This window comes from Antechinus flavipes, chromosome 4, assembly GCF_016432865.1.
Source record: "Antechinus flavipes isolate AdamAnt ecotype Samford, QLD, Australia chromosome 4, AdamAnt_v2, whole genome shotgun sequence".
In the NCBI taxonomy this organism is placed as follows: Eukaryota; Metazoa; Chordata; class Mammalia; order Dasyuromorphia; family Dasyuridae; genus Antechinus; species Antechinus flavipes.
In genome coordinates, this window is record NC_067401.1 from 488759 (window position 1) to 502731 (window position 13973).

General features: G+C 42.1%; 1 protein-coding gene across 4 annotated transcripts in view; it reads left to right on the plus strand.

The window, feature by feature from the left end:
• The window catches only part of LOC127562447 (zinc finger protein 883-like), an 80985-nt gene that overhangs the window by 53778 nt on the left and 13234 nt on the right, over positions 1 to 13973 (plus strand). Inside the window, exons 2-4 of one of the 4 annotated variants that reach the window (XM_051998174.1) lie at positions 1233 to 1359; positions 2435 to 2530; positions 5547 to 8848. The exons of 2 other annotated variants lie outside the window; for them this stretch is intronic. In XM_051998174.1, the coding sequence (XP_051854134.1) occupies positions 1233 to 1359; positions 2435 to 2530; positions 5547 to 7366 (2043 nt within the window). In that variant the 3' untranslated portion in view covers positions 7367 to 8848. Of the gene's footprint in view, positions 1 to 1232; positions 1360 to 2434; positions 2531 to 5546; positions 8849 to 13973 lie in introns of those variants that run through there. One more of the 4 variants, XM_051998175.1, reaches the window with a different exon arrangement.

A 13973-nucleotide genomic window follows, 5' to 3' on the forward strand; every position in this document is an offset into this window, starting at 1 on the left:
ATGCACAGGCAGCAGGAGCAAGGATTTGCATGAAGCTCTAACTGTCTGTTAGCTGCTTTGTTCAATCTCGAAGAAGAGCCAGCTTCCTGGGCTGCTTTTTGCTTCTGCTGGCACCCTCATGTTCTCGGGGCAGGGAGGGGGGTCCCACCATTTGGAGGCCACTCAGACGCCTCCTCAGGGAGGACCCGTGGGATGCGAGAGATGGTGGACAGAATGAGGGGCGGGGGATGGACAGCCTGAGAGCCTGACTGGTCCCCACAGCATGGAATGAGACCTGGAGGAGCTTCCTTGCCCTGCCTTGGTTGGATGTGCTGGGAGGATGGGGGCAGGGGGGAGGGTAGGTCCTCCTAGGGAGGGGATCAGTCCCTGGCCCAGCAAAGGATGGAGCAGCTGGCAAGTGTCCAGTGGAAGGGCCCAGGAAGGGAAAGGCCTTGGGGCTCATGCCATGTGGGGAGGCCACAGTAACTCGTACCCAGGATTGGTCGGGCCATCGTGGGGAAGGGGGTCCTTCGGGTTCTCTTTGGTGGCAGAAGGCAGAATTTTGAGGCTTGATGTCAGGAGCAGCTCCCAGAATCCTTCACCCTGAAGTATCATGGGCTCTTTAGGGAGTGAGCTCCCCAGTTCAGAAGGGCTTCCACTCTAGCCTGGCTGACGCCTGGGAGGGACCTTCGAGGCCATCTTGTCCATCTCCTTCAGAAAGGTCAGGACTCAAATTCTGGACTCGAAGTCGGGCCCTGGTCCTCCGACAGAACCCTCTTGCCTTTGCACTGAGCTTGCTCCCGCTGCCTCTGGGGCCCCTTCCAAGCTCTGAGGTTCTTGATGGCAGCACAAACTGGGCTTCCTCCCGCCTGCGCGTTCTCCCCTTCCAAGCCAAGACTCACTCTGTGTGGCTTGTGTTTTCCTGCACAATGTAACTGCGCTGTGTAAGGGGAGGAGTGCAGCATGGGACCTGAAGGGCTCTGGGCGGGAGGAGGGGCGGCCATCAGGGTTAATGCTTCCTTCCAAAGCCAAGCTGGCAACCCTCTGAAGGGTAGTTTCCATGGGAGCTTCCCCAGAGTGAGTCTTTCAAGGTGGTTTTTCTGTGTGATGTTACAGTATAAATATTTTCTGAGTTTGCTGGCCAGAATCCCGAGAACCACGTGGCCCTGGCCCAGTCTCTGGGCCCTTCGCCCCCGGCTCCTTTCAAGGGCTGGTCCCTGCAAGGGCACAAACAAAGGCATTTGGTGTTTCAGGAGCCGGTGACCTTCCAGGATGTGGCGGTGGTCTTCACGCAGGAGCAGTGGGCTTGCCTGGAACCTGCTCAGAAGGAGCTGTACCGGGATGTGATGCTGGAGACCTACCAGAACCTGCTCTGCCTGGGTGGGACAGCTTCTCCTGGGACCCGGGCCCTGCCTCCCCCTCCCCTTCCCCACCCTGGGGTCTTTGGGTCCTTCCTTGGGCAAAGGCTGAGAGAGACTGATTGACCTTCATCCCCTTTGGTCCCAGGGAATCATTCCTTTGTGATTGTGATCTCTGCTTTTTGGGCTTGAGCAGAAGTATCCCAGATTTCTGTCCTGGTCCTTTATGTTAACTCCGTGCAAGCCTTGCTGCTTCAGGTCTGTGTCTCAGAAACAGCCTGTTGTTGGCTTCTTACAGCTAAGGAACCACCAGGGATTTCTGGGGGAGGGTCCTCAGTGTGGCAGCCATGGTAAGCTTTGTGTAGAAAGGGATCCTGGCTGGGTGTGGATCACAGTCCCACCCAGAAACCTCCCCTTCCTTCACATTAATTTATAACAATTTATAATGTATTTTTTTTTTTTTTACCATTGCTAGCACAGAGAGAGGTACTTGTTCTGATCCCAGAGGGTCCTCTGGGGCTGTGGTTGGGACCCTCTTGCAGGAGAGGAAGAAATCAAGGAAGGAAGAGCTGACCCTGTCCCAGCTCAGACCCCACCCACAAGATCCCCTCAGCAAGCAGGAGGAGCAAGAGAGAAAATAGTTTAAGGCTAGCCCAGAGCAGCCCTTTGGCTTCTGCTTCATTTCTCTACCTGCGCTGTCCTTGTGGCTCCCCTGGGCTTTAGTATGGAGGTATTCTGGTTGCCTGGAGTTACTCCATGGGTCTGTATGCATTTTCTTGTGTTCCTCCTGGCTTCAGCCCCTGGGCTGAGGCTTTGTGCCAGGCTCTGCCCCCTGGGACTTTCGTGGCCCCATGCCTACATAGGGTAGATCCAAAGTGAAACATCAGGCTGAGGGCAGATGTCCTGACTTAGCTCTACTAGAACAGCCGCAGGGTCCAGCCATCGCGTCGTTTGTCCCCAGAGATGTTAGAAGTCTCCTCTTTAGGTTTCCTTGAATCTCTGCATCATCTGGTTTTCGTTTCCTGTGTCCTGGGTGAGACTTGGGATCGCTAAGTTTGAGTGGAACCTTTCTGTGTCCATCTTTACCCTTTGAGCAGGACTGGCCATGTGTAAGCCACGGGTGATCCACCAGCTGGAGCAAGGGGAGGCTCCTTGGACGCCAGAGAAGAGAGTCCTGGGGAGTGGCCATCCAGGTGAGTGAGTGCCTCACCCCAGGCAGGGGAGTCCTTGACAACGGTGTCCCCAGTGGTCAGTCAGTGCAGTCCTTCCACAGAGTTGGACAGGAGCCTCTGCTCAGAGCTGCCCAGACCTAGGGAGAAAAGCACCCACTGTGTGTTAGCCCTAGGAGAGTCATTCCCTGCCACCTCAGCAAGTCAGTCTCGTGATAAGTCCCAGTGTCAGAAAAGACTCCTGGGATCCCAGATGTAGGTCTGGCCCAGGGGCCTCCTGTTCTTACCCCCTCATGTTAAAGGTGAAGAAATGGAGGCTCTGGGAGTGGGTGACTTGACTAAGATCACCCAGGTAACCAGAGGGATACGAGTATTTGGACTTCTGGCATGGCTATCGACCCCAAGCCCAGTGGTCCTGTCTCAGAACCAGGATGTGTCCTGTTTCTTTCTTACCTTTCTGTGATGTAATATTTTCAGCAGTCTTGCTTCTGTTTTAATTTCTGTTTTTGTGTGTGTATGTGGACTTTGATGGAATCATAACAAATATCTCACGTATTCATGCCATAACAAAATAAAATAAAGTCACATAAACTAAAATATAAAACTTCATAGGAATAGAATTTATTAAGCTTTGGTATTAGTCAGCAAAAAATACAGCTACCGTGTTTCCCCGATAATAAGACACTATCCTATTATTTTTTTGGACAGAAAAACACCAGAGGGCTTATTTTCAGGGGAGGGCTTATTTTAATGAACATTGACAGCAATTTTAATAAACAGGTAAATGTGAACCAAAAAAAGTACCTTTATTCAATAATGATCATGTCATCTTCTTCAACAACATCGTCATAAGTGTCCATACCCTGAATTCCATCCTGGATGTCTTGCGCCTCTATTTCCTTCAGAAGAAGTGGATCCAATCTGCCATGTCCAGCAATATAGCTCTCTTTAAATGAACATGTCTTGTCCAGGTAACCTGCTTGTAATGCCTTGGCGACGCAGCTGTCAGTCATTTTATCCCATGACTTCTTCATCCAAGTCACGACTTCTCACAGACAGGGCTTCACAAAGTTTCCACGCTGATTTCTTTCCATTCTACTTCAATGTAGTCACTGACTTCCATGCGCAAATGGTCCTTGAATGGCTTGTTTATTATCAAGGGTCTGGAGATAGGCAGTCATTCCTGCAGGAATCATTACTTGATCTATTTTTCTCTCTGCAAGGAAGTTCTTCATTTCTTTAGCATGGTGAGTGCTGGCTGAATCCCAGATTATCAGACCTCTTTGGTTACCTCGCATAACAAGTGGCAGCATTAAATCAACCCACTTTCTTATAATGGCTTGTGTACACCAGGCTTTTTCGGTTTCAAGAACGTAAATGCCTGATACACGTTCAATCTTATCTTTCTTGCCCTTACTGATGATTAGAGGTGTGGCTTTCTTTCCATCCAAAGAATTGCCAAAACACAGGTGACCCGTGCACTTTCATAGCCAGTGGTGGGAATGTAGATTGACGTTGCACCCCTGTGATGAATTGTTGTTTAAGATCCTTGTCCCATAAACACTGCAGTTTCATCCATAGCAATCATATTGCAGGTTTGGTACTTGGAAATGTCGATCCTATCAATAAAGGACTTGAATGCAAGTGCACGTTTAATAACTTCAGCATCTTCCAGCTTAAACAGTGTTGTTGATCTTCTTAGGGACAGTTCATACTGTTGAAGGACACGGTCCAACCAGTGTTGTAATGCTTTGAATCCTTCTGAGACCATTTCAAACTATGGTGCCATTGAAAGGGCAAATGCTTGAATATCAGCCCTGCGCACAACCAAGGCCTTTGCTCTCCCGTCAGCAATCCATTCACCAGTGAGGATCTCCAAGTAAGGATATAAGGGTTGCCGACCTGATCCAGACCTGCTCTTTTTCCCTTTTCCCTCTTCCACCTGTTGATTGAGGTTATTATAATCTGCTCTCCATTTTCTGACCATTCGAAGATCCAAAAGTTTTTCTTTACAGAAAACTGCAAGATTCTTGCCATGTGACTCCTCAACAGTTGCTTTCTTGTACTCAACAGTATATATAGCTCTTCCTTTTTGTACTCATGTCTGGGGGGTCAAAACAGACAGAATAATAAAATTATGACCATCAGTCCTTCTTTTCACTCCATCATGCCCCTCAATAATGTTTTAACCCCATGATGCTCCCTGAGTGCTCCTTCTATCCTCCATGATGCCCCCTGAGTTCTTCTTTTATCCTCCATCATGCCCCCTTACTCCCGCTTACATACCGGGTTTTTATGTTGTCCTGCCTCAGCTCTCCTCCGCAGCACTGCTCTCAATGGCGCCAACAAGCAAATCACTAGGGAAGAACAGGATGACGCGCTCACTGCTGCAGCTCTGATTAGATGCAGCTCGGAGCGCGGTGTGCGTTTCACCCAGGGCGGGGGGGGGGGGGGGGTAGGGGAAGGGTGCATACAGAGGGTACCGTAATGTAGCGTGTAGCGCAGGGGATCACCTTCACTACAGTAGCAATCTCAATAGGGCTTATTTTCGGGGGAGGGCTTATTTTAGAGGAATCTTATACCGTAAGGGGAGGGCTTATTTTCGGGATAGGTCTTATTATCGGAGAAACACGGTATGAGTTGAAGAATAACAGCAATAGTAGCATATTTGCTGCCCTAATGGAATGGAGCCAGAGTACTTGGTGGCAAGTTCTGAGCTTTGCTCCATTCTGTTTCATTCTTAGAACAATGGGAAACTCAAAACATTTCTCTAAGCCTTATTTTCTGTTAAAAAAAAAACAAAACACTATAGGAATTGTCTTTCCTCCTTCTCTCAAAAGCTTTTAAGGATCAATAGGGAAGATGTGTATCACAGACACACAAACATACACACACACACACAGAAGCATACACATACACACACACAGACACATTGTTGAGAAGCCCAAAATAGGATTAAAGAATATAGCAGATAGCAGATGGGTATAGAGGATATTTCCATTTTCTTTATTTCCTTTCTTTTTTTTTTTTTTTTTCCCAGATTGGGACAGTATACCTGAAACCAAGGAGTCAGCTCCCAAACTAGGCATATCTGGGGAGAATTTTTCTCAAAATACACTCACAAAGGAAGATTTCTCTATATCCAGCTTGAAAAAAGCTTGGGCATGTGAGGGAAAATTACGGAGGCAACAGAGCATTGAGGAGAACATTTCTAAACAAGTAAAAATCACTCAAAGGAAAACTTATAGTGAGGTAAGAAGCCATGGAAGTAATAAATATAACCAAAGCATCAGTTTGGAAACAAAGGATTTTGCTCAACAGAGAACTTTCTTAGGAAAGGATTTTCTCAGATGTGATTCTGGCAGAAAGAACTTCTTTCTATCTTCAGAACCAAGAAAGTGTCATAGAACTTGCTGTAAGCAGATAGAGTCTAGGTATAATGAATGTGATGAGTCCTTCACTTCTCACTCAGATTTTATTGCATATCATAGATTTTATCCTACAGAGAAACATGATTATTCTAATGAATATGAGAAAGCTATTAATTTCAGCCCATTTATTAGTTCCCATCAGAATATTGATATTGAAAAGAATGCTCTTAATTATATTAAATTTGAGAAAGCTGCCATCCAAAATGTACAATTAATTGAACATCAGAGAATTCACACTGGAGAGACAACTGAATATAGTAAATATGGGGAGCTTTTCAACCATGGTTCGTCCCTTACTTCCCATCAGAGGATTCACACTGAGAAAAAACCTAACCATTGTTTGAAGTCCTTCCTTCAGAGTTCACAGCTTTCTTATCACCAGCAAATTTATACTGAAAAGAAGCCTCATGAATGTAATCAATGTGGGAAGGCCTTCCATCGGAAAGTACAGCTTACTCAGCACCAGAAAATTCATACTGGAGAAAAACCTTTTGAGTGTAATGACTGTGGAAAGGTTTTCCGCCTGAGGGAACACCTTACTCGACATCAGAGTATTCATACAGGAGAGAAACCTCATAAATGTGATGAATGTGGAAAAGCCTTCAGCCAGAGAGGACATCTTAATCTACATCAGAGAATTCATACTGGAGAAAAACCATATAAATGTAATGATTGTGGGAAGCCCTTTCGTCTGAAAGAACACCTCACTCGACATCAGAGAATTCATACTGGAGAAAAACCTTATGAATGTAATGAATGTGGGAAGTTTTTCAGACGAAGAGGACTTCTTACTCGGCATCAGATTATTCACACTGGAGAAAAACCTTACAAATGTAATGAATGTGGTAAAGCCTTTAGCTTGAGAGAATCATTTACTCGACATCAAACTGTTCATACTGGAGAGAAACCTTATGAATGCAATGAATGTGGGAAGGTCTTCAGCCTGAGAGGATCATTCACTCGACATCAGAGTATTCATACTGGAGAGAAACCATATGAATGCAATGAATGTGGAAAAGCTTTCCATCTGAGTACAGAACTTACTCGACATCAGAGAATTCATAGTGGAGAAAAACCTTATGAATGTAACAAATGTGGAAAATCCTTTCACGTGAGCACAGAACTTACCAGACATCAGAGGATTCATACTGGAGAGAAGCCTTATGAGTGTAAGGAATGTGGAAAGGCCTTCCACCTGAGAGAATGCTTTACTCGACATCAGAGGATTCATACTGAAGAAAAACCTTATGAATGCAGTGACTGTGGAAAGGCCTTCCGTCTAAGAGAATACCTTACTCGTCATCAGAGGATCCACACTGGAGAGAAACCTTATGAATGCAATCAATGTGGGAAGGCCTTCTATTTAAAAGAACTCCTTACTCTCCATTGGAATATTCATACTGGAGAGAAACCTCATAAATGTAATTAAAGTGGGAAGGCTTTTAGCCAGAGAGGACACTTTACTGTACATTAGAGGATTCACACTGGAGAGAAACCTTATGAATGTAATGAAGATGGAAAGGCCTTCCATGCAAGAGAACTGCTCACTCTCCATCATAGTATTCATACTGGAGAGACACCTTACAAATGTAATGAATGTGGGAAGTTCTTTAGCCAGAGAGGACATCTTACGGGACATCAGAGAATTCACACTGGAGAAAAACCTTATGAATGTAATGATTGTGGGAAAGTTTTTCGTCTAAAAGAACACCTTACTCAACATCATAGGATTCATACTGGAGAGAAGCCTCATAAATGTAATGAATGTGGAAAGGCCTTCAGCTGGAGAGAACACCTTACTAGACATCAGACAATTCATACTGGAGAGAAACCTTATGAGTGTAATGAATGTGGGAAGGCCTTTAGCCTGAGAGGATCACTTACTCGACATCAGAGTAACAAATGTCATCCCATATGTGGAAATTAAGCTAAGATTGTAAGACCTAAATATGGACAACTACCAAATTCTGAGAAGTAAATTAAAGAACTGAATAATTGGATGGAATTCAATGTTCATAATTTTTTTCTAGCATAATGAAACCAATATTTCTTAAAATAATTTACAAGTTTCATATAATGTTACTCAAAGTACCAAAAAAACAAAATTTAGCTGTTCAAATCTTTTGACTGGGCATGTGCCAAGATCACTAGAAAAAAATAGTAATCCCTTGCTCTTGTTCAATCATTTTAGTCATAGGTGACACTTCATGGCTCCATTTGGGCTTTTCTTGGCAAAAATACTGGAGTGGTTGGCCATCTCCTTTTCCAGCTCATTTTACAGATGAGTAAACTGAGACAAACAATTACATGACTTGCCCAGGATCACACAGGTATTGTATTTAAACTCAGGTCTCCCTAATTTCAGGCTCAACATTCAGTCCACTATGCCACTTATGTCCAGAGGTTCCATAGGTGACAACATTTATAATACCTTTATGGATGCAATGGTAGCAAAAAATTAAGTATATATCCATTGTGAAAAGGCTGCACAAATTTTGGGTGTGTGCTTGAGGTGGAATATTATTGGGCAGCAAGAAGTGATAAATATGATAAATTCATGGAGCCATGAAATGATTATATAAATTAATTCAGAAAAAAGGAGAACCAGAAGAACGTGCAGCAGAATGATGACAGCAATTAAAACTAAACCATTTCTAAAATGCTTAAGACTAATTATATTGACTTGCTTTGTTCCCTGAGAAAATAGGAGGAAATAGACCTCTGTTCACTAGTGTGGTGAGGGACTAGGCACATAAACTCTTGTGTATAATATCAGATATGGTTGCTTTGGTTGTTGGGTTTTATTTATTTGTTTTCTTTGTTACAAAAGAGGATTTTATGTAGATGGTATATTTGGAAGTTATTCTAGTGGTTATAAAAAGCATAAATTAAAATTATTACTAAGAGGCAATTTGACAAATACCTCTTTATTTTTACATCTTAGAATAAGGTCTTTGTTTTGTTTTGGTTTTTGTTTTTAATTGTAAATAATATTTTATTTTTTCAATTATATGTAAAGATAGTTTTCATTTTTGTAAGATTTTGAGCTCCAAACCTTTTTTCCCTCTTGTCTTTACTTCCCCCATCCCCAAGATAGAAAGGAATTTAATATAAGTTACATATATCTATCATTTTAAACATATTCCCGTATTAATTATGTTGTAAAAGAAAAACAGAAAAGAAAAACCCATTAGAAAGAAATAGCAAAAAAAGAGGTGAAAATAGTATGCTTCAATTTATATTCAGTCTCCATAGTTTTCTCTGAATGTAGATGGCATTTTCTAAGCCAACTCTATTGTAATTGTCTTGGATCAATGAATTGCTGAGAAAAGTTAACTCAATAAGGTCTTTCTTCTTTTCAACTCTCAGCTCAGTAGAGTTTGGTTGTATAAACAGTCCTGAATTATATCTAGATTTACTACTTACTGCTCTTGACATTGCCCAAGCCATTCTGAATAATTAACACCAGATGATTTAGAGTCCCATTTCCCCTCTAGGGATGGAGATAGAGGAAACCAGTGCATTTCAATAGATGTTCTTCCCTCATGCTCACTTTGACCAATAAGAAATGCAGATAGCAGCTGAACTGTTGTAGTGAAGTAAAAGGAACAGAACAAAATCAGCACATCAGTGGTTAAGGCTGTCTCTGACATAATTTGTGTCAAGGAGTAGGTGAATGTGAGGCATTTATGAACTTCACTAATGTCTTTCTCCTTATTCCTAGAACTGAGAGTAAACAGTTTCCTTTTACCTGGGAAAGAGTTGTTATGCCTTTTATCATCTGCCTCAGGACTACTGCCACAGCCTGATGTTCAAAAAATGGAACAGGGCCTCACTTTATGATGTATAACACTAAATTGGTGACATAATGTTTATTGGACTTGTCAGGGACTTGGTAGCGATTTATATGATAGCTCACATGAGAGAAAGATGTGGGAAATCAACTCTTAGACAATCCAGAATCTAGCCAAGTTATCAAAGGAATATCACAGATAAGGGAAATCCCATTAATGTAGACCCTTCAAAGTGAGCTATTCCCATTTGTTTCTCCAAAGTTGGGATGGGAAGCCCTAATACTGAATTCAGATTTTTAGAAAGCCTTAAGTTTTTTGATGGCCCCCATTATGGAAATACTTATAAGTCTCCCTTTTTTTTAATTAGAGCCCCAAACAGAATATAGTCCTGAAAGTACTAAAGTAGGTCATCCAACAATCTTCTTCCACTGAACTTGTGTTTTCAGAGATCTCCATAAAGACCAAGCTGAATGGTACCTAAGAATGGCCAGACCAAATGATCATCAGGCTCTGGAGCTCTAAGGTCCCCAAAATGACCTCTCCACACTACTTTTAAAAAGCAGTTGTTCAACTGTTTCTGGACCTAGCTACTGAGTATATAATGCTGGGTCAGACCAATACCTTTCATCAAGAGTTGCTTATTGTGAATTGAATAGGAACAAGCTGGTAAGGCCCAGAAGGCCTCTTATTAAATGGAAGATGTTACTCCCCCCAATCCCTCTGGTGTTAGTAGTATTCATAAGTAATTTTAATTACTGGCCTCCAGTCTCAACTAAAAAACCTACCTCCTCCACTACCTCAATTGGCCCCTACTTCAAGGATCTGGTTTCTAAGGAATGCCTGATCTCATGAGAGAGATAGGTACAGCTACACTTTGGACACCATACTCTTAAGCTATAGGACATCCTAACTGAGTAGGCTGAGGTGTTGTATAAAGGGAACTCAAGGGTCAGCTTGGTTTAGATCTCCAATACTTATATTGCAGCCATTGGTCTAGAACTTGAATAGGACTGAACAATCAGAAGCTCTCTTCTTTGGGATCAGGATCAGTGCATATATATAAGCATCAAAAAAAAAAAAGTTGATACCTCCAACTATATACATTTGTTTGTAGCCAGATCAGCACCCATTGGAAACATGTGCTGTGGCAGGACCAATATCTTAAGGCCTACCCAGTATAGACTATTTAACTCCAGGGACTATTGCTTGGCTTATTATTGTCACAGGGTGGTAGCCAGAGACAAATAGCTCAGGAAGGGGCAATAGCTCCTCCCTCAGGGCATCTCACAACTTGGCCCAACACCATGGCCAATTGCAGGAAGGCTACAGCCAGCAGAATCAACATGGGACCTTTGATGAATTAAGCTTGTAATAAATTTTGCTAGCCAACATACTGTTTAATAATTTCCATGACTTACTTTTCAACTGTCAATTCTCTTTAATTTTTGATGTTGGCAATTGGAATTTTTTCAGATTTTTTGTCATTTTTTCAAAAAACGATTTTATTATTTCAATATATTTTTTATTAAATTTTATTTCCTTGCTACGGCTAAGTAAACTTATTTTTAAGTTGTGATGTTATTTGCAAGAAGTGTTTTGTTAACTGTTAGACTGTAAGTGTCTTCTATCATTCCAGTCTCAAATTTTAAGTATCAAACCAGCCTGAGTCAGGCCTGGCCTAGAGCATATTCCCTCTGCCAAACTAAACCAGTAGACATTGGGGAATAGGCCCATTGTTAATCTGGGGGAATGGAGCACCATCTGCCAGGCTCTGAGCTCAGGACCATATGATTCCCTCAGTTAAGAACAAGGAAGCTACTTCAGTGCAATGGGATTCTGAATCAACAAGAGCAATTTCCCATGTTCCTCAGTCTGCCCCTAGTTGGCAAACTGACCCTCTCCCACTTTTTTTTTGGAAAGAGGGTGGATGCAAAAGTCAGTCCTGTACTGTTGTGGTCATATGTTCTTACTTCCCCAAAGCCATCTCCATGATGAATTAGTGCCACCCCCAGAATGGAGAGAGCTCTCCACAGGGACCTCTGAGATCCAGCTTTCAGGGCATCTTAACCAACCAGGACTATTCTGGGAACTGTGACCTCCCAGGTAATCACACCTGCCTGGTGATGTCATCACACCTGCCTAGTCTGTGCATAGCTTGCTATATTCCAAGCTATACTTTCCCAGGCATTCTGGTCTGCTCAATCTGCACTCAGTCTGCAGTAATTTATGTCATTCTGACCTGGCACAAACCTCGCTTTCAGGTCGCTTATTGGCCAGTGGAAGGCTGGGAAGCATAGCAGCAGAGCTGATTGAGGTATATAGGAATAGATCTGCAGAAGTGATAAGGCACCTGCCCTGATAGGAAGAGATAGGAAGAGAGACAGTTTTGTCTGAGAATGGTAAAATTTCTCCTTTAATACACCTAACTTTAAAATAGAAATTTTGAAAATCAAAATAAAATTGAATAAAAAATATATTGAAAAATAAAATCGGTTTTTGAAAAAAAGAAAAAATGACAAAAAATCTGAAAAAATTCCAATTGCCAACGTCAAAAATTAAAAAGAATTGACAGTTTAAAAGTAAGTCATGGAAATTGTTAGATACTATGTTGGCTAGCAAAATTTATTACAAGCTAAATGAGTATTTATAAAAATGCAAAATACTTAAAATAAGAAATAGACTTAATGTCTTTTTAAAAGGACATAACCCTCCAAAAAATAACTCCTAAAGCAAAAATATTTTTAAACAAGAGAAGGTTAATATACAAGTTAATTCTGTCAGACATCAAGTTGATTATAAAATTCTCCTTGCTGTTTTCTCATTCAGTTTTTCATTGTTTTATTTTTTTTTCTTATAAAAATTTTTTTTAACATTTACTTCTAAAACTCTGAGTTCCAGATTGTTTCCCTTCCTTCCTCCCCATCCCCAATGAGAATGCAAACCATTCAATATATATGTCATGCAAAATATTTCTCTAATAGTCAGTGAAAGAAAATATAGACACCCCCCCCCCAAAAAAAAAAAGCTTTCAAGGAAAAAAAAACACAAAAATAGTTGACCAGTCTGCATCAAGACACCATCAATTCTTTCTCTGGATATGGGCAGCATTTTTCATCCTGAATCTTTTAGAATTGTCTTAGATCATTATATCTCTGAGTAGAGCCAAGTCCTTCAGAGCTGATCATCTTATACTATTATTATTACTTTGTATCCAGCACTCATTACTTTGTCTGAGCTCAGGGAAATCTTTCCAGGTTTTTCTGAGAGCATCCTGCTCATCATTACTTACAACACAATAATATTCCTTCACAATCACATACCACCATTTGTTCAGCCATTCCCCAATTAATGGGCATCCCCCAATTTCCAATTCTTCAAAGTCAATTTTTGCAGGTAGAAGCCTTTCTTTTTAACCTTTGGTCTTTGTTCTAGTGTTGCTTGTTGCATTGAATTGTTTGCTCCATTCTGCTTTTTGCTCTTACTCTAGTAGTCCTTGGTCCAAGCTATTTCTGTTTTTGTTTGGCGAGTTGGATTTAGGTTTATTTTTTGTGTTTGGTTGATATGTGGTATGAGTACTTGGATATTCTGAGTTTGTTTCTTTGCTTTTTCTTACTCCATAATTGTTTTTTTCTTTATTGCGTAAGAAGTTCTCATTGGTTTCCTCATTTTTCCCACCTCCAACTCTTGAGTGGATTACCAAGGCTCTCCTAATGATGGGGCTGCTTCCCACTAGAGTTGTAGGTGACTACTTGGTCCTTGTCTCCTCTCAGCCCTGGCCTTGGCACAGAGGGCTGGGTTCAGAGTTTAACCTCTGTCCCATCTTTGGCAATATCCAAGCCCAATAAGACCTCCTAGTTGAAACAGTGGGAAATATCTTTGAAAACAGTGGGAAATGGTGATCTCCTGCTGGCTGGACTTGGGAGATGCCTTCAGCCCTCTTCCTCTTCATTTAGTCCCTTACTGGACTGAGTCTCCCAATTCTTGGGTTCTCACATGCCCAATATACTTTGGCCTTTGGTCCCTTGACTCATTCCTAATTAGAACTTCCATAGGTGTCCTTGTGTTGTTATGGACTGGACTCCTGCATTTTCCTTGAATCTCTTTCACCTGGTGCTTATTTTCAGCTTTTCTTGGGGGTGATTCTTGGAAGGCTGAGCTTGTTTGGAATCTTCCATGGCTTGTCCCAGTGAGAAGGAGAGGAAGCACCTTAGAGGCCAGAGGGAAGAGTCCCAGGGAGCAGTG